The following is a 21329-nucleotide window of genomic DNA, read 5'->3' as shown; positions in this document are numbered from 1 at the left end:
ATATCCTTTTTAAAGTAGTGTTTCTCAGAGAAAAGTCTTGGATTTATTGTGAATCATCATCAAACCCAAAAACAAACAAAACAGAATTTTCCATTCTTCTTTAATTAAACTAGGATATCTGTATTTTTAAACAAATATTTTAAGTAGTTATCCTTTTTTAAAGGTCATATGTTAATATATGACTTTAGAGAAACAGGCTTCACCACAATCATAGTTTTTTTTTAACATGGTCTAACTTAAAACACTAAGCAGCGTTGGTTTAATCAAGTCATCTAAATATTACACTCAAAGATTGTTTACTTATAACCTTGGAAACAACATACAGCAGCATCTTGTGACGTTCTGCCACAAGCACCAAGTGGGAAATATGACTCATAGGGACATTCACCTAAACTCAAATGTCTCCTTTTACTTGTGAGCTACAAACAGTTAAAACACTTCACTAAAACACTTGTGTGTTCTTCTTTCAGTTCAGGCAGTAACATTACTTGGTTAGTTTAAGAAAGCAGTCATGGTTGGGCGTAAAATACATTCCTTTTACAATGCAACAGTCACCCTCATGGATATGATTTCAGTCGTCCTGGTTAAATGTAAGTACAACTAGTTAGAATAAAACTGGATTTGCCCATTAATTTCAGAGTTAAGCTGGATTTATACTTGCATGGCGTCTGTGTGAAGTCAGTCAGGCTTGACCCTCATCTCTTCCACATGCGACATTCAGCACAACTGAAAGCATGTTTTGTTAAGTACCCCTGATTCGTGACTGTGATTGATCAGTTTGTGATCATGTTTTTGGATTTCTTGGTGAATTTGTGCAGAAGAAAAACGGCAACATGACGCCGTGGCTTCCTCAAGTGCAAGAGCACATTTTACTGTAATGAGCCGTGCTGGTCCAACCGCAAGCACTATGCGAGTAGAAAGATATAAATTTAGAAATAAAAAGTACTCCACTGAGTTAGAAAACATTCATGTTTAAGGCTAAAATACATTCTTTTTACAATGCCACTGAGATTATTGCCTTCATGGACACCAGTTTTAACATATTCTAAAAAAATTGTTTAGTCCATTATTATTTTTTTTTGCAGCTTTCCAATGGTTGTCTTTGGTTTGTTTAGGACACCAAAATGATATTTTGAGGTTTAAGTACAAAAACTATATAATTAGGCTAGTGGAGAAGAACTTATGACCCTTTCACAGCATTAAAATGGACTTTTCCTAAGAGATGTCAACGTTGCCCCTCATGGTTCAAAGCCAAAGGGGTCCTGGCCAAGTGCCAGTACATTTAATGACACATTGAGAGTGTGAGAGACTTGGTTAGCTTAAGATCCACATAATTTTTCTCATCACACTTCATATAATATCTTTGTGCACCGATTGGATGCATTCTACATGTCTTATATTAATTTGTCACCTTGATGTTTATGCTTTCTTTTTGTGCTCCTTTATGTCTGTCTGTTTGTGGCTGTAGATAAGATGACGATGCTTGTCTGAACCGAGCGTTCAAAGGAAAGAAAAGTTATTTGTTATAATTTTCCAGCTGCACACGTAACTTGTACTTCCGTGTCAAGAAGCAGGTTTCAACAGCGGCTGATGAAATTTAATTCAAGACTTTATAATGTTTGGTTATGTGTCTGTGTGTACGTGCCTGCTCGTCTGCGCGTTAGTCCTTCCAAGTCTTTGAGTTTTGGCAGCAAGATCAGAGGAAAATGTGTGTCGGTGTGTGCGTGATCGTGAGTGTGTGACAGAGAGGGAGTGAGTAGGCATGAAAGTGAGATTCTGCCCTGAGACGTTTGATGTCGAAGAACAGCGTCTGCTGTCTGTCTGCCAACTGCCAACCCTCTATCACCGTCCCAACACATGGCCTCCGCAAAGTGTGTGCATGTGGGTTTGCGTGTGTGTAAGTGGCCTGATTAGACAGGGACTTGGCTATGTGACATTGCTACATAGCTACTCAGACCCACAATGTGCACCTCACTATGTCGCAGAATAAATGTGTGGGCCTGAGAAGGCAAAATAGGATTTTGTTTTGGATCACATGACAGAGGCAGTGTGTGATATGTGGGAAAGAGGTGTATGTGTGTGTGTGTGTGTGTGTGTGCGCGTGGGTGCATTACGAAGGGTGAGTAGTCTCTCACTTATTACAGCTCTCATCCCACACCACCAATCTTTGGATAGGTCCTTAACATACAGGGTCAAGCATACTCAGGACTAATTGTTAAGTGATGTGTATGCGCTTCTGTGTGTATGAGAAAATTGAACTCTCTGTGTAAAAGTGTGTTAAGATTATGAAAAAACATGTTTCTTTTCAACTAATATTACAAACTCTCCTATTTTCAGTTTTAACTTAAACTTTTTCCATGTGCAAGAACAAAATACCAACCAAAAAAATGATAAAAATGAAAATTGTTGCATTCTATATTTGGCCCAAGAAGGCCAAGGGATGCCTTTTTTTTTTTTTAAAATCGTGACTTATGGATAGGAGGTGCAAAACAAAAAGATTGCAGCAGATTTGTGAGTAACTAAAAGATAAGGAAACAAAAGTGACAAAAAAAGAGAGGTGGAGAAGAAAGGCTGAGGTGAGATCTGTTACAAAAACAAAAAAAAGTCAAACTCTTGTCTTTTCACACTTGCAGACATGCTTGTCTTTGCAAACTCAGATACAAACAAAAACAGCAATTGAGGTGCTCACACACACACGCACACAAAAAGCACACTGACATATTGGCAAAGCAAAAGGCTGAAAGATCAGGTGAATTCACTGAGCAAAAAGACAGACAGATCTTTCTTTTGCACACTTCTTGACATTTTCACTCTGCTGGAGCCAGATATAGCTCTCCTGCCTCCTCATAGCTCACAAGGACTCATGCAGCCGTGCACACTGACAGAATGAATAGCTGAAAGACCAATGGGGGTGTGAGTTAGTTTTGAGGGTAAAAAAAAAAAAAAAAACCCAGAAAAGAACACAATTGGGAGAAAAAAAAAAACCCACTAAGAGAAAAGAGGCGGAGGAAATGTCCCGTGGCAAGAGACAGAAAAGTGCTGCTGCTGCTGCTGCAGTGATCTTACCACCTCAGGTCTCTGATATTGACGAGGGATGGAATCAAAAATAACTCAAGCAAAGACATGGGCTCATGACAGGATGCTGTACAAAAAGCCCTGAGCCTGAAAACTGTATATGATTTAAAACATATTAGAGATCATCAGTTCTGGAGCTCTTGAGCCAGCGTCCTGCAGGCTTTTGAAGTCTCCCTGCTGTAACACACTTGCCTCAAACATGTCACTACGAGGCTTGTGCAGATCTTAACAAGCTGGTGGAGAGCCATTTTATTTGAACCAGGTGCGTTGCAGCGGGGAAACACAGAAAACCTGCAGGACACTGAATCAAGAGGTGCAAACTTTGTGACCTCTGTTGTAACAAGAATTTAATTTCTCTCCATCTTTCTTTGTGTTTTAGTTTTTCATGTCCTGTTTGACACTTCTTGTCGTTTGCAATGTCAAGTCTCTTCTGCTTTTGAACTGAAACAGAGACGCAACAGCAATCTACCGATCTGCAATTAGTCAATTCATTTTTAAAAGGTTCAGAGGGTTGGCTGCATTGATTAAGCTCAGAGGTGATGGAGGCATACTAATATCGACTCGGTTGGATGATTCGGATTCAGTCCATCGCCGCCGTGTTCAGTAAAAGTGGCTGAAAACAGAACCTGTCAATATCGTAAAATCTGACCCGCGTCCATGGACTTACTTTAACTCAAGACTGAGTAGTTGAAGGTCCAGTTCTTATTGAGTCTCTCCCATGTTTATTTGCTTTTAGAGCAACATGTTTTAGAGGCAAATACACTTGTAAAACCAAGTGGTTCAAAATAACAGTTTCTGTGCATTGAGGAGAGTGTGGAATTACAATGACTGAGAGGTTTGAACAGGGTTTTGACAGCTTCTCTTCATCTTTTAGCACATGTTTTCAACCACCAGCAGCATGTAAATGGTGTGGCAATCCTGCAAATTGTTGCTGAAATGGCCGTTGCTTGTTGTAATTCTGAGCAGCTCTGCTTTCTTTGCTTGCAGATGTATTCCTTTTGGCCAAAGTTCTTCCTTGAACCTTGTTGTGATGTTGATGTGATTATTTGTTTGCATACTTGCAATTCTCCGTATAAAAGGCACAAGCTACTGGGTTTTAGCTTATGCCAACTATTTAATCAAGCTTTGATTGACCCTGTAACTGATCTCAAAGATCAGCTTGGGACTTGTGTACTGTTTGCATTTTTATTGATTACAGTTGACTTGCAGTCGTCTGCCCTAAAATAGATAGTTATGACTTTGCAAAGGGACCACTGAGGACAAAGGCTGGGGTAGTCCAGGCTGACCCATTGATTACAAATAAAGGTGACCGAGATGCACTATTGATTCTAGCTAGAGAAGCAGATACGATGCATAAAGTGGACTAAGCTTATAGCTTGACAAACTGAGGAGACACAGCAGGACTAAGGCCGGACTAAACAATTAATATGGCTGTTTGCAGAGTCATTATGAAAAATACTAAGCTAAAAAAGTTTTGAAAAAAAAAACCCAACTTATTCCTGGGCTTCTGCCTGACTCCTTCTACAACTGATATTTGGATGTGGCACAGAAAAGCATCAGGCAGTGAGATCTGGAACCGGCTGAGATACCAGCCTGTTCCCATGCCCGGTTATGAAGATGGAAGATAAAGTCAGATGCGTATCTGATTAGCAGGCTCTGGGTGTTAAGTGGCAAAACAAAGATCACTTGCAATATCAGAGGTTAGACTCTAACATGGATTTATTCATCTCATCTCCTCCCTTCCATTTGCCTCCCTGCAAAACAAAGCCAACTTATTAAAGTGAATATTGAGTGGAGAAGAAACGGTTGCAACAGAACTATTGACAAGAGCGGGTGCGTTTTGTTCGGATGAACAGTATGGTCTTAATCAGGGCCTGTCTCTTTGCTTGGTGCTCATGCACGCACTCAGCAGAGTGATTAGGCTTATGAACGCGGGCTATTGTGGTGAAACAAAAACATGACAGTTTAAACAAATTGTTCCAGCAAAAGGCAGTTTTGTCATGATGCTGACCTACATCCACGATGCGTATCGATTAAAGGACTGATGGGCTCATCGTTTCATCATCAAGAAATGCTGTTAAGTGGCTGACGAATGAGGGCTTATCTTCTTCTTATTTTTACATTACAGCACTAGAGGCGATGGAAGGAAATAACTGTCCAATCACAGCTAATTACCTACATTTGCCACTTAATACTTAACATGTCCACAAGCTTCAGACTGGAGCCAGTCTGTACCTGGGAACAGTTATTAATGGAGATCATTAATAGCAGGAGTACCCTTTTAATCTCAGCCTTACAGTGACGTTCCGCGTGAACGTGCATGTGTGCTATATGTGCTCACAACAAAGCCTGCCCATGTCTCTCTCTGTTGAATGTCACACGTTTGCTGCGAGAGTGCAAACTAGGTAGCCTCTCACTCTTTCTTTTTGGTTCACACGTAAGCAAACAGTGGCCGGCAGAGACACGTGAGGTAACGCCGTGGCATGCCTGGCCCTGCTGTGCAGTTCCCCGTGGCGCTGCGCTGCATTCGGTGAGGCAGCATGAAGCGCAAATCAATATGGATTAAAACACTGTAAGGAGCTATCTACTGACTTCTCCTCGCTGCACACATACAGAAAATGCATGCTGCTGTTGAGCTTGATTGCATGCTCCTCTCTTTTTTAAATCCTACAGGGAACGTGACGAGTGGGTGATAAACATGCTGTGGACAGGGGGCAGTGTCCGCTTCACGCCTCCCGTGAGGTGTATCCATCAAGCTGCTTTGAGAACTGCATGGTAGGGGGTGCAGGAATCAGCACCTCATTCCACCTGCCACACCTAGATCGAGTGTCACACACTCATACACACACAGCGACAGCCCCGGCGGTAGGCCTCAGCCCCCGCAGCAGTTGTGTGCGTCCCGCCGCGCACTGCAGGACGCCAGAGATTATCCCCGCGTTTGCAGACAGTCACAGAATGTTAATCCCCAGCAATCTTCTCTTCTGTACCGCTAAATCTGAATCTTACTCTCCGTTGCTCCTCCTCCTCCGTGGCTTGCCTCTTTCTTTATCCATCACTCTCAGTCTTCTTAACACAATCCACAAAAAAAATCCTTCCCCACATTACCGGCTCTAACTCCTTTTCCATGATCGCTTTTTGACGATATCCGATCCTCCCTGAAACTCTGCTGATCCCTGTTTCCTACTCGAAAGTGACAAGGCCTCATCCCCATTCTCTGTTATCCTTTCTCTCCACTCCTGGGCACAGCCTTTGCTATCAGCCCTGCATTGATCTTCGCATCCCCAAGAACACAAAACACCAATCAGGATGTCATAATCACTCAGCTGGAGGAGGAAACGCAGAACACCGAGTGCAGCTGCTTCATGCTGAAGATGAGAAAATAAAAAAAAAAAAAAAAAAAAAAAAGAAAGGCACAGGATCTTCAGCTGAAAATTTGCTGGAAGTGTTCTTTATTTAAAACATGGAAAAAAACAAAACAAAAAGAGAATATAAAAGTTGACGAACTACACTGCTAATTCTATCCTGTTAACGATGACACAGATTCTCATTTCTTTTTTTATGCTCGTGTGCAAGAATAATAAAATCACAGCTGCTTAAAAAGAGCAAAGAAAAAAAAAAAAAAAGCAGGAAAATCAGACTGAATGATATCTGTTCTTCCACAGCTTCCCTTCTCTATTCACTCACATTTTCTCTCAAAAAAGTTAAACTCTAACAGCTCATACCATTTTTTTCTTTTTTTTTTTTTTACAACTTGTCCCACAAGATATTTTTCATCCGGACACCATGACTGCTCACTTCCTGACAATAAATGTACTTTACGATCTGTCTGCAGTTTCCAGACTGTTACCACCTTCATATTGTTTTTTTTCTTCTCAGGCTAAACGCTGCTTGCCAACAATATGCCTTCACACACCTAAGCATCTCTCCACCACAGATGATGTGGCAGATCAAAGCGCTGTCATGCATCCAGATCTCACTCAGGCCCTGTGGAACGCTGCTAAAGGTTTACACCTACAGATGTTAAAACAAGCCTCTTTTTTTCTTCCCTTATCACGTCTCACACAGAAAATGGAACAAGCATTTAACTAAGGATGCCATGATTTATGACATCAATTGGAAAAGCTTCAGATTGTACATTTCTGGTTGGAATAAACCTCAAAACTCTGATGAGAAAATCAATGGTAATAAGTGTAATTGACATAACAGTAAAATCTCATTCCTTACTGGCTGTTACACCCCATTACATGAAGCACATAGTAAAACTAAGATTTTCCATGAAAACAAAACCGTATACTAAAAGATTCAGACCCACTGTGTTCCCTGTTGCTTTGATTTTCTTTTTTTTTTTTTTTTTTTGTGAATCTTGCAATATACATTCCTTTAGCACTCAACTATTCAACAAATGAACTAAATACACAAACACAGTATTGTGTGAGAACAAAGTTAAGGAAAAAAAATAACAGGCTGTAACAATCCATTTATATTGATGCATTGATTTAATGATCAATGAACCAATACTGTCCATCCAAATTGAAAATACTGATTGAACATCGACACAGTCATAACTTTTAAGGCACTCTTCAAAAAGAAAATGTGGAATTGTTTGTGCGTGTGTGTGTGTGTGTGTGTGTGTGCTGGTGTATGTGTGTATTTGGAAGTGCTATCAAATGCCTTTTGGAGCTGGACTGTATTGGTCAGGGATTGGTAGAGTTTTGGCTGCCACACTGCCTCCTGGGTGTTTGATGGGTGGTGATTTTTGGGGTTGCAGTATGCTTTCTGGATCATCCTGCCCTGTGGACGGGGTCCCAAGAAATGAGTACCGACTACAAGGAAGTCTCCACACCACAACCCTTTTTTTTTTTTTTTTTTTTTTTTTTTTTAAAAATAATTATTTTCAATTGAATATTTTTAAATATTTGATTGAAAGGAAAAAGGTCAAAGTGAAGAGAGGATGAAGTAAAAGGCTAAAAGCTTTGCACATTGTAAAAGGCTATTTTTTAAAATACGTTATGATTACATAGGTTTTGTAGTTCTTAGTTACTGCGAGTCAAGCTGCTGGCTTTCTGGTACAGCCATTTCTGCAAAAAGCCATTTTTCATGCTTTTCTTTTCCCAGTTGGAAATTGATATCACCAATTTGCATTGTGCAGTTTTCTGCTGCCCTAAAACAGAGTATGGTGAGATTCCTGAGAAAAACCTTGTAAAATCTGGAGTCTTTAATCCAGAATGGTGGTGCTAGTTGTGAATCAGGTTGTCAAAGCTCCAAACGTGAACTGGATCAGCAGTTCACGTCCAAAGGCTGGTAACCTTTGGAGTCTATCAGGCATAGACTCCAAAGGTTACCAGCCATTAAAAATGTCCATTTGTCAACATTTTCTGAGGGAACACAGGTCAGATTATGGATGCAACTGAATGCATTTCATCAGGGATGTTTCTTTAAATGCTTTGTATTGACATTTTTATGAAAATGCAAAACAACAGAAAGGAACCTGTCAAACACAACATTGTCTTTCCCAGCAAGGAACAAAGTAACACATCACTAATCGGTTCCTAACATGTCACTTAAACTGTGATTAAATTCTCTCATTCAGCTGCACTCCTCCAGTGGCATATCCAGGACGGTTTCAATGGGGTGGGCGATCAATAAATGGCATAAATTGCAATATCCAGCAGGATCACTGTTAACTTTGGTTATAATCAGCGTGTGAAATACAGGGGTGTAAACCTTAAAATAACAGCTTTGAGCCCTTTCAGAACTGTTTACAGGTTTATTTTAATGCAATTTTCCTGATGATTCAATCGTTGCTTTGATTATTTTGAATATTGAACACTAAAAATAAAATCAAATGTTTTTGGACAGAGTTGCTCATTTCCCCTTTTTAGGTTCTTTCCAAACAAGATCGTGCAGCCTTGTGCAGCAGCTGTTCAAGTCTCTGCAAGTTTTGCCTCTTTCATGTGGGCCTAATTCATTCATTGTTAATTAACAAATACCTGAAGCCTTCACACAGCAACTGAAACAATGCAAACATCTCTAAATTAAGAACAGCTACTTCTACACACAATGTCAGAGCAACATTGACTTCCCTCATGAATTTGTTGATGTGCTGTTTCCACCTGTGAATTGTAGTTCAGAGCTGTGTGCAGCTGGTAAGCTGTTTCATTTGCAATTAGTTTAGCTTTTTTCTGTACTGGTACTGTAAATGAGACCAGCTGTGTTTCTTTACTCAATGCTGGAAAAAGTAAAGAAAAAATTAGACAAAGTTGATTATGCGAGTTTTGGAAAAAAAACAAAACAAAAACAACCAGTTGCATGTTTTCTCCATGTGTGCGTGGGTTCTCTCCAGGTTCTCCGGCTTCCTCCCATGCACATTAGATTTATTGGTGACTCTAAATTGTCCCTAGGAGCGAGAGTGAATGGTTGTTTGTCTCTCTGGGTAAACCCTGTGATGGTCTGGTGGCCTATCCAGGGTGTACCTGCCTCACGCCCAGTGATTGCTTGGATAGGCAACCAGAGTGTGTATATACGTGTGTATAATGTCCTGTCCTTTGCTGTAACCTATGTCTGCAAATTCAATTGCCTTTTGGCGACAAATAGTTTTGAAAAAAGTTTTGAATCAAAATTTTTTAACCAATATTTTTTTACATAAAAGACAAAAAGACATCCAACAAGAGAATAATGTTTGAAGTGGAGAAAGGGACACATTCCATACATGATGGCGGCTCCGTCCCAGCATGCAACAGGGCAGGATGTATCTTCATATTCTCTACCTGAAGCTGAAATACTGCTTTAATATTTTTTAGTGGTAAGCTGAGAAAAATTAGTTTTTGATTTGTGCAATTACCCACTGACAGCAATGATTCACGTCATTCATGTCAGGAGCTAAAATAGTTCCCATATTGTGCCACAGATTTACTGTAAACGCCGATCCTAAAATGGTTTATTGCCATTTTTTAATTCCAAACATATGTATTTTCATGATAAAACATAAAAGGTTCAGATGTTAGAGTGTTCAGTCACTGGTCTGTGTACTGTAGGAGCTTCATGATAAGTACAATATATTTCAAGACTTTAATTCCAAGGAAGACGTGCCATTTACTAACCACAAAGGACCACACATCAAATAGTATATTTCCTGCTTCCACAGACAGAAAGTAATAAAATAAGGCATAGAGGGAAATTAACATTAGTAAATAACAACTGTGAAAACTTCACCTAGAACAGACAAATATGAATTTATATTTACAACTACATCACTGTCACAACATCTCACTTAAAGAAAAATAAATGAAGCAAAAGTCGAGCTCCACATCTGCCTTGCTTGCTTTGACATCTTGTTTTTATCCATTCATGTCAGTTAACTTGTAATAGTTTGTCCTTCTTACAGTACATGTTATGAAAAAAAATCTTTTTTTTTCTATCAAATCAAAACTGCTTCAAGAAAAGAAACATTATTTAGGTAATCTGTGCGCCAACATCTCCTCAGTTCTTCCACATGAATACAAAAATCCTTCCTATTCATCTCAGGGTTGTAACCTTAGGTATTACGTTTAAAATGGTACAAAAGAGAGAAAAAAAACCCAACTTTTTGTGCAAACCTTAAGGCAAAATAAACAAAAATAACCCTCTTCCCCAGAATAAAAAAGTGCACAAGATATGTTTGTTATCTGCCTTCTTTTACTACACACTCCCCTTTCACTTATGTCTGCTGTGTCTTACTAATGGAAACTGATGAAAACTCCACAGCTCAATAACACAAGCATTAACACTAATTCATTCTCACAGAGAAACAATCTGGAGTAAATATGTCTGACTTTCCAATAGCTGGGGAGGACAAAACAAACAAACAAACAAACAAAAAAAAATAAATTAATTAATTTAAAGAAAAAAATGAAAGAGAACACAAACCCTCTGGGAAATTTTCTCTGATCAAGTACAAAGAGATTAACTGGTTGGACGTGTGCTAATGAGCAGGGGATCATAATGAAAGGCGCTCGTAAATGTAGATGAGGCATGTGAACAAGGACTGTAGCTTTGCTTCGAATCAGATGAAGCACAAGAGTAATGTACGGAAACCAATTATTTCACTGTTCCCCCTGCCTGCTGAACATCGGCATCCTGACAACGTTTAGCAGCGATTGAGGAAAATGCAATGGTCTGATTTACGGCGTGAATATCACAACAATTACAGCAAGATGTGCAATTATAGTTTTAAGAAGCAACGCTGGGCTCCCTCAGCTGGAGCCCAGTTAGAAGTTGTAATAATGTGTGCAACAGCCTGTTTCAAAGACAGAAACTGACAGGCAATACAGTGGATTACACACAGACACGTCCAACAAAGGACACGTCAACACATCAAATGCAGTCACGCTGAGGCAGCTAGGTCTAAAATGGGTTGAAGAACCAAAGAGAAGCTGTAGTCAGAAGTAACTTACTGATCACATAGTCTCCAAATGGATCCTCATCGTCCTCATCGTACAGGTAAGCTGAAGCAGAAGAGATGGAAGAAAGGAAGAAAAAGTGGGAGAAAAGGGGAAAAATAAAACCAAAACTTATGAGAAACCAAGAATGAAAGCATGAGCTGGACAACACAAATAAACCGAAACTAAAATACTACAAGAAAGGTGGAAAATGACTTGACAAAAATAAAACTGGGAATAAAAATATGGCAAAAGAAATTAAGGTGGAAGCAGCTCTGCCCTTTCTTCATTTACCTTTGATTTTTCACTCTGATGTCGCCAACATTCATTAGAAGAGAAAGTACTGACAAATAAAGTGCTGAAATTGCCTCGGCACCAGGCAGAGAAAAATATGACCACTCGTAATCAGCTGGAGAATTCTCAATTTGCTCCCAGTGCTTCCTCACTTTCTCTGGCAGGTTTGAGGGTTGCATGAGGAGCCGTTACAGCTCGCAGATAAAAAGGATGGCAGCAACGTGTCAACAAGTTACAAGTCAAATGCCTGTGTGCAAATTCCTTTTCTTCTAATAATAAAAATATTAATGCTCTGACTGTTGGTGGATCCTCGTTACCCGGCTAGCCCCAGTAACACACTCCTTCACTGTCATGTTAGTCTAAGTATCCCTCCATAATCTCCTCTTCTCCTCTCCCCCATCACTCCTGCATCCTTTTATCTGAGTTAGCATCCATCTACTGTGATCAATATCCCAGAGCTTTTATTAAACACAATACTTATGCATCTGAGTCTTTGTGTGTGTGTCTTTGTGTGAAAGTGTTATCAGCCTTCACCTCGGCTTTGCTCCATTAGTGTCTTTATTCAGTCACAGATGCTCAAAATAGACAATTTTCCCCCCATTTTCTTGAAGTCATCCGATTGTTTGTGCAATTGCATGAGCATGTTCGAGCACTTTGTTCATTGCGTTGAATGGGCCGGTTGTTATTGATCCCCGGGCATAGGACATTATTCAAACCCCAACGCTCAAACCGAAGACACGCACATACAGATACCCGCTGTGTGTGCATGTGCCCGTCACTATTTTTCTCATCCTAGCATGCACAGCTATTAGCGCCTGGACAAAAAGTCCTTGAACCAGTGGGCGAAAGTATAGAGGTGTACGCAGACACTTACACATACACACGTACATGCACACACATTCACAGTGGTGTGTATTTGTGAAAGCGAGCTGTCAGTGCTGCTCTCACACACCATTCATCACAAGCTACTAATTCTGTTAGACCATTGTGGAGCCTTTCGCACCCCACGTTGCTCTCTGAAAACTCAATCAGAGGCTAATGCCCCCAACCCTTTGAAAACACACACACACACATACACACACGCTCAAGTTCTCACTTTCAGTTTTTTACTCACACGCACTCACTAAGGCCTTCAGGGGACAGCAGCGGTCTGGGGGGACCCCACCAGCCCAACTCCATAAGTGTTGCTTGCATTTGACAGACAGGAGCTTCATGAACTCAGTTACTGGTGTTGGGAGTGGCTGCAGTGGGCATCTAACAGGCATGGCCTTCAGGAAAGCGTCTTATGATCTGTTAAAGACGTGCATTTTGATTTTAATGTGTATTACGGACCTCAGAGTGCTTTTTATTTAAACTCACAATAAAGTTTAATTGAAAACTGTTGCAGCCTCCTTGATTAGAAGAAAATCAATTTAAGTCTTTTAGAGTAAAAAAAAAACCAAAAAAAACCCACGTCATCTGACTTGAATTTGGTTTCATTTAAGTGGTTTTTTTTTTCATTTCTACACTAAATGGCATCTCTGGTACACAGACTTCGCCACCTGTTCTGGTAGATTTGATTAGTTAATCAGAAAAAAGTCCCTTTCCCAAACTGTAAATTTTCAAAGCATAACTGCAATTTCATATAAAAAAAAAACTTTAGACTGCAGCTGTTTTATATAAGGGACACTGGAATTTTAAAAATTCACTTCTTTTTTCTTTAAATTAGCTCCAACACCATACTAGCTTTGTGAAAAAAGCTGAGTGTGAAAGCGGTCTGCGAGGGAAACCAGGCAATTGAGCATGCCCAGATGGGGGCAGGGTTAGTGGAAAAGGCCACACTAAATTTAGCGCCACCTTTTCATTCTCTAATTATGAGATTAATGCATCCTGCCACATACGTCACAATACTAGCCTGTGATTTATTATCCAGACGACCAGATGGAGAGATTGAGCCAGTGAAGGAAGGAGGAGTGGGAGATCGCCTGAAAGCATCTAATCAGCATGTGTGTGTGATTGGGCCAGGCCTCGGCGGTGCAGCCGCTGTTGGATGTATGTAAAGTCTGCTCTATGAGTACAGCTGGGATTTATTAATACAAAACAACGTAAAGGTAAACTGAAATTCTGTCTGTTTTCTTAACCGGCTGTTTTTTAATGAGACGGAGTCTCCCTGTACACATGCAGAGTCATGCGAGCTGCTCGAACCAGCTTTAGCTTTAAATCAACATCGAAGCCTGATCTTATTTCATCTAATGCATGTTTTAAACATTCTCCCTCCTGATCAATGCAGTTTGAATGTGGCCAGAAGGCACTGCTGTAGAAATTTACAAGTGCTCCTATTCTTGTGCTTGTGTTTCCAGACGGGCGTTTTACGAGGCCGCGCACAGTGCGGCGGTAAATCTCTTCCTCTAGCTTGCCAAAATGAAATCACCCAGTACGGCTCTCTCCGGCCATATCTGTTTGTCTCACTGAGCTTATGCAAAAGAAACTGGTATTGACTCTGCCAAGTCAATGCTGTAGTCTCTTTATTTTTATAGTGTCTGGAAGGAGCAATAAAGTCTTTATTCAATACTCGATAGTAAAGCTAGATGTAAAGAAACTTTGAAATCTCTGAGTTGCATTTACAAAACTAACAAATTCAGCCTTAGTGTGCTCTTCTTAATCAGAGTTCAGCAATAAAAAAAAAACAAAAAAAAAAACAACCTGATGACAAAACTGAAAACTACAAAAAAAAACCCCAAGAATTTTGGTTCAGACTCTGTGCAGGTGACTGTTATTATATTTCTCAGTGAGGAACAGTCAGAAGTCTCTCTGTCCATGTCTGATGTCCGGCAGGGGTTAAAAAAAAAAAAAAAGCTTCATGTGTGTCGACTACAGCTGAAAAATCATTTTAGTAGATAAAAGTAGCTGTATTTAAATCATTGATGGAAAGCAAAAAGCAAAAGAAGAAAGTAAATCCTGAATTTAAACATTTTATATGAAGTTTTTTTTTACATGAATTTACTGAAAGATTGAGAATATAGATATTATTACATTAAAAGAAAAACAATGACAAAAAAACAAACAAACAAAAACAAAACTGAGCCAGCCGTGACATGATAATCCTCATCTGATTTTGAGTAGTTCCTCTTTATTATGCCAAAACAAGTACAGACAACAACAATCTGATGTTCAACCAGGACGTTCTTTGGATCCTGTGAAGTTGGATTTATGTTTTTTTTTTTTTTTCCCACAAATGCCATTAGATTGATATCTGGAGAACATGTCAGACTGTTGTGTTTTTTAGAACTTCCTAAGAAGTGTTTGCAGGGTCAATTTCTGTCCTACTTAGAGAGGCTGCTACTGCAGGAGAGATCTCCTGCTGTGTTCAGGGTGTGACTGGACCAAAAAAATATCTAGACGGAATCAAAGTAACATCCGTGTGAATGCTGGGATGCAGCGTTCTCCTGCAGCACATTGCACTGTAACAACATAAGCTGTCAGAGGTCTTAATACATAAATGCTGACTCTATCTGACTGTAAGAGCTTGTTTTTTTTTTTTAATTACTTACAATGCAAATAATGCAGCTAATCCACAATGCATCTCTCAATGTGAGGTTTGGATTTTTTTTTTTAACCCTTTAAAAGCACAGGGTCTACCAGCTGGGGGGCTCTGAGAGCAAATGATGCAAAACTGTCCCAAACTGGTTATTTTGGTGACCTGAATTAAACTATTTGTACTAAAACCTTTTAAATTTAGTTGTGCTTTACATCATCAGAGATGGTGTTTACAGATATAAAGTTTACACAATGGCCACGGGTACATGATGTTTTTTATTTCGGAATTAATATTTCGGAATTAAATAATTTGGAATAAATGTGTTCTCCTATGGGTTTATATTAAAATAATCATTCCGAATGAAGGTTTAGAGCGGCGGGTTGGGAAGGATTCTGATTGGACAAGACGTATGACGTATACCGGTAATAAACAAAGTTGGCTCCCTGCTTCTCGGCTTTTTAGTCGTAACTTGTAAAAACTACATAAGTACCAGTTTTGCTGCTATTTTTATTATAAATGTGAAGTAGCAGCTCAACACCAGCATACTACTTCACTTGTTGCAGCAACTAAGGAGAAGAAAGATAGACCACCGAACACGGGAGGCAAAACAACGCAGGTCATCGGGACAGGACAAGGTAACGAGCATGCTCAGAACGACCAGAATTAACTTAGAGTGGAATGAAGGTTTACATGACAGAGGAATTAAATAGTTCAGAATTAAAAGGCGAATCAACCAGACACTTACATCGGAATTAAGTTTAATTCAAACAGAAATTTGCATTAGGAATTAACAATTAACAACATATCATGTTTACAAGGTCGTTTTTCATCAGTTTAAAGTGGAACGAACTTTTATTTGGAATTAAAGACAAATTAAAACTCCCATGTAAACGCATGGATTGTTCTACGATTTGACGGTGTTTTAGAGCTGCACACATGCATCAAAAAGTCCAAAACTTTTCATTTTTGCTATGTCTCATTTTTATTCATTCTAACCAGTGACACATATCCTGATATTTACTAATTCAACTAAATCTCACGCGTTTCCTTTACTCATTCCATTAGGTATTGTTACATATGTTTTGCTTAACTGTAATTAAGTCTCTGTGCACAAATCTTAAAATCATATTTCTTTTATGTATTTCTTTCTAATACATGCACAATTTAACAGAAACATACTACCACGCAGAGACACGAGCCTACTCTACACAAAGACATGTTCGATACTTTACATCAATAATGTGACTTTTAGTTGCAGTCGGTGTATATGTGGTGCTAACTGTGTTGAGGCTAGCAAAGACACCAGGCATCTATTCCAGGGATCACACTTTTTAAATTTGTTATTGACTCAGGTTTTGTTTGGTTTGTTTTCCAGGCTTTTCGTGGCTGTCAAAATCAAAGATTTAAAAATAGCACCTGTAGTTAGGCAACCTGAAATATATTTATACTTCATTTTGAAGTTCATTTGTCATCGTCCTGACATGAAATGGAGTTACGAGGATCAAATAAATGATGTAAAAAAGTTGTGTAAATATATTCATCACTTCAGCTGCAGCCTGTCGCCCTGCTGACTCGAAAACACAAACACACACACACACACACATATACTCTCCGACTAACACAAATTACAGTAACATAGAGGTGTGTAATAACTGTCACTGGGATTTCTATTTTGGAGCTGAACTTGGCAAAAGGGCACACATGTGTGCTCCTCCACATACATGCTCGCAGGCTGGAGGAGAAACCGACACCTGTCAGTCATGCAGCCGAACTGTGAAAACAGGAGCTTAACAAGAGCTAGGGAGAGGCGCAGCATGACTGAACACAGGACAGAAGAAGAAGAAGAAGAAGAACCCTGAACGATGAAGAAACAAGATGAGAGAGAGGAAGGAGATGGGGAAGGAGGAGGAAAAGGGAGTGAGGGTGAGACTTTTGAAGATTGTTAAAGACGGCGCGAGATGAGAGCGAGGCGGCGCGGTGTTTGGTGTTTTTGGCACGTCGCCGTCTTTTTGATTTGCTGGTGTGTGCTTATGATGTGTTCCTCTGTCAGTCTCTATTATTAGACCCTCAGATCATCATGTTGCTGTTTTGACATTGGGCCTCCTGTTACACCTGTTTCACACTTCCACTCACATGTGAAGGGGTTTGGGCTCATAGACTCTCACACCCAGACAAACAAGCTAACATGACAGACCCAGGAACATTTACACACATGAACTCTTCAGGTTACACACTCTGGTTTGGCTCAATGGGGGTGAAATTCCTCCTCCGGTGGTGTTAGTATTACATGTTTTGCGGCTGAAGGACATACAGGAGCAAAAGGGTGCGATTTCCTCATGTTCAGCGACAACTGTAAGCGTCTAATGACTAGACGGGATCAGTCACACACGCACACCCGTTATTTTTTTCTCTTTGTTTTTTTCTAAACATGTTATTGCGCCTTCCTCTGATCTCCTTGCATTGGCAGAGATGCCAGTGCCGACGCGTGATCTAAATCTTTAGTCTGTGAAACCATGAGATGAGCTTAATGTGTGAGCTGGTGGCTCCCAACACATCTATAGAAGGCAACCTTTGAAGTCTCAAATTAAATTTAATTGACTTTGATGTGAAGCATACGCTGCATAATCATCAATACAAATTTCTCCAACAGACAATTGAATGTTTGGCCCCTGTAGGAGCACTGAAATACCCATGAATAACCCTTTTAAACAAAGTTTGTTAAGTGAGACTGAAAATAATAATAAAATAAAAAAAAATAAAAAAAACAAAACGAAACAACTTTTGATCTTTGCTTAGTGACATCATACTGCAGGCATGTGATTATCAAAATATAGAGTCGGATTAATCTGCCAATTTCACAAGGTCTGGAAATGGAGGCATCAGAGTGTTCAGTGGCGTTCTTCTGGCCTTGAGACAGAGAGTGAGAATGGCTTCTACAGCTGATATCTGTGACTGCGAGATTAGCTTGGTAATTAAGCACAAAGCAATTATCGGGTGGTTGGATGAGAGACGCATCGCAGGGAAGGTGTTTCTTGACGTGTTTAATAGGTGTTGAGTAGTTTGATCAGTCAACAGAAGTTGATTCTGAGGCCTACAGTCCAACAGAGGTTGATCCAAAGCTGATACATGCGCCCGCCGAGAAGTCAATTAATTAGACTGTTGCTCTTCCTTTCATCCACTTTTCATTAACCTCCATTGACACCTCGGTGAAGCCGTTGCACAGGTTTACGATGGCGTCAGGATTAACGAGGAAATGGAAAGCTGGCATCACACCATATTGCTTGAGAAAGGGAATTCTCCTGGAAACCTTAGACTATCATTCAAGTGAACATTCAGCCCTGTTCAGGCGAGCATCTGAGCACCGTTAAAGCTTAGAAATCTGAAAATGAACAGTTTTTCTACATGGGAGATGCCATTTCTGCTGTAAACAGGAGGCAAAAACTTCTGCTTAGAGCGGTGGTGAAAAGAAAGAACGGATATTTCTTTACTTGCACCGTAGAACAGGTTTGCCTGTTACTGATCCATGAGTTTAAGAACATCTCATCTGTATACATTCACTCTGCAGCAATGAGTGTCTACTCATATGATAAAACAATTTGTGATAGTAATCTGCTATTCTTTCTCTTTCTCTAAAAAACAAAAGATTTAGGGTGTAGCTCCATATCAGTCTAAATCAGTTCAGTAATCAATAAGATAATAGCATAAATCCACATAGAAAAGAGGAAACGGAAATGCATTAAGATTTGTACGACTTCAGGAATAAACTGTTTTGTTATAAAATGTGTTTTTTAAATGTAATATGATGCTGATTTCCACAGGTGTTATGTGAGTCTATGATCAAATCATTCTAGAGTTTATTGGAGATTTGCATTTACACCATCCTTTCTTAATCAAACCCAGTTTATTTACTCAAAAAGTTTGATTTGTTTTGGAGGTGTACACAGCGAGTACAGGATGATGTTTGTACAACGCATGGCATTGTGGAAGACAGCTTTTGTCAGTGAGAGGAAAATTAAAGCTCTGACAGAAATATGACGTTAAATCACAACTTTAAAACGCCCCCACAAAAATAAAGTTTTCAAACTTCAGAGCTGTAGATGAGAAAGTTTCCTTGTTTGTGTTGTATTCTTTAATTAAAAAAAAAAAGCCATATTCAACTCATCACTGTGAAATTTTAGAGAAATATAATTTTTTAAGTTTTAAAAATTTTGAAACTTTTACACATGCTTGCCTCATCTAAAAGTCCCTTCATGGCCTAGCCCCTCCTCCCCTTGAAGAATTTATCAGACGTAAAGACAGTAACCTCAGGACCAGATCTGCCTCCAGAGGACTGTGGGGTTCCATACTGCCAAAGGGCAAAACACCATTGCCATGAAGGCTTGTATGAACTGGAATATTCTTACAACATCTATACGAGACCGTTCCACCCTTATGCCGTTTAAAAAAAGAAATTAAAAGGTGGCTTAAAACCAATCAAGTCTGTCAACATAGATGAGGTTTAATATTTGCAGTATATTGTATGTGGATTGATTTCTTTGTGTGTGTGTGTGTGTGTGTGTATATATAGTATTATTGATATACGTTTTATATGTCTTGTCCGTAAATGTTTAACGACTATGGATGGAACGTAGCTTCTAGCTAAATCTGGCATATTTACACACTGCATTGAATTTGTACACTGTGTTCATTTATGTGCATTGTTCTCATTTAATAAAATAAATAAATAAATAAAAAAGTATTGGTGCAGCGTCACCGGAGACAAGAATGGGAATAAGGTTCACCTGTGATGGACTAGAGACCTGTCCAGGGTGTACGTGCCTCTCGCCTTATTATTGCTGGGAAAGCCGCTAGCTTTCTCCCAACCTTTAGTTGGACTAAGTAGTATAGAAAATGAATGAACGAATGAACGAATGAATGAATGACTGACTAAGTGCAGTGTGAAAGAACCTCAACTAAAGCCAATCTATAGATTTAATGGTGTAAAATTAACATATATCATACCTAATAGGTTGTTGACTCATGAATATTATCAAAATCATGTAGAACTTATGATATCAGAAAACATTCAATTAGCCTTCGAGCCAATTCCATATTGCACCGTATTCAAACTTGTACCTTATACCCGCAGCAGATATGGTTACATTTGCATCTATTTATTATTTGCCAGAAGAAACATTGGAAACACATTATCTACACAAAAATCTAGAATAGGTATTATTTTTTTAAAAAGGCCGTGTATGCTCAGGTTTAATTGATCTAATTGAACTATGGTTTTAACTCATAACAGTAAAACATAATCTTTGTTGTTGTACGATCATAAAAATTAAAGCATTTTCTGCAGAATGACAGAACCGCCGATGAGCAAATAAGTGGTTGAAAAGGAGGGAGTTTAAAGGCCTTGCCTGAGTGATATTGATGAAGATAGGGATGGCTCTCTAAGGGGGTGTCCAACCATTGCCCTTAAGATTACAAACATCTTCAATCAATAAAACCTTCTCTCATGGAATTCATGCCGTACAATAGTTTGTTAACCTCACACTCTGAAAGGAATACGCTCCAAAATGTTCTTATTCTCTTGTTAAACGTTACACACTATTTCATGCTAAGTCAGTAGCAAGAAATAATGCACTTAGCAGGTATGGTCTCAACCACACTACAAAGAGTCCTTTGTCCTACCTGACTCGTCGTCAGACTTGTCATTCTCAGAGTCGGTGAGGGTGAGCGCCGAGTTCTCACGACTGGACACTCCTGAGCTCCGGCGAGACTTTACCCCTCCTCGTCCTGCCCATAGCTGGATGGCTCGCTCTGGGGACAAGGGTCCCTCCGGGTCTGAGTCGGCGTCTGAGCCAGCACTAAGGGAGTACCCCCTCTGGAGGAGTCCAAGGTCAGGACAGTAGGGAACAGCAGCGGGATGCGGAGTGGGAGTTGGCTCACACACTCCCAGCTCAGCCAGGGTGAAGTTACCCCCTGCAGGAGGAGAATGAAGAGTAAAACTGCTAGATTGTAGGACGTAATAGAGACGTTGT

The 21329-nt window shown here is 39.7% G+C and overlaps 1 protein-coding gene across 2 annotated transcripts in view; it reads right to left on the bottom strand.

Annotated features, from left to right (window-relative positions):
* tenm2a (teneurin transmembrane protein 2a) overlaps window positions 1-21329 on the bottom strand; it is a gene marked incomplete at both ends in the record, with an annotated part of 161505 nt that overhangs the window by 118059 nt on the left and 22117 nt on the right. For both annotated transcript variants that reach the window (XM_079250599.1, XM_079250600.1), the window contains one exon: window positions 20980-21270. In XM_079250599.1, the coding sequence (XP_079106725.1) occupies window positions 20980-21270 (291 nt within the window). The remainder of the gene's footprint in view (window positions 1-20979; window positions 21271-21329) is intronic.

Source organism: Telmatherina bonti (assembly GCF_933228915.1).
Source record: "Telmatherina bonti genome assembly, chromosome: 12".
In the NCBI taxonomy this organism is placed as follows: domain Eukaryota; kingdom Metazoa; phylum Chordata; class Actinopteri; order Atheriniformes; family Telmatherinidae; genus Telmatherina; species Telmatherina bonti.
This window is presented reverse-complemented; position numbering and strand designations above follow the sequence as displayed.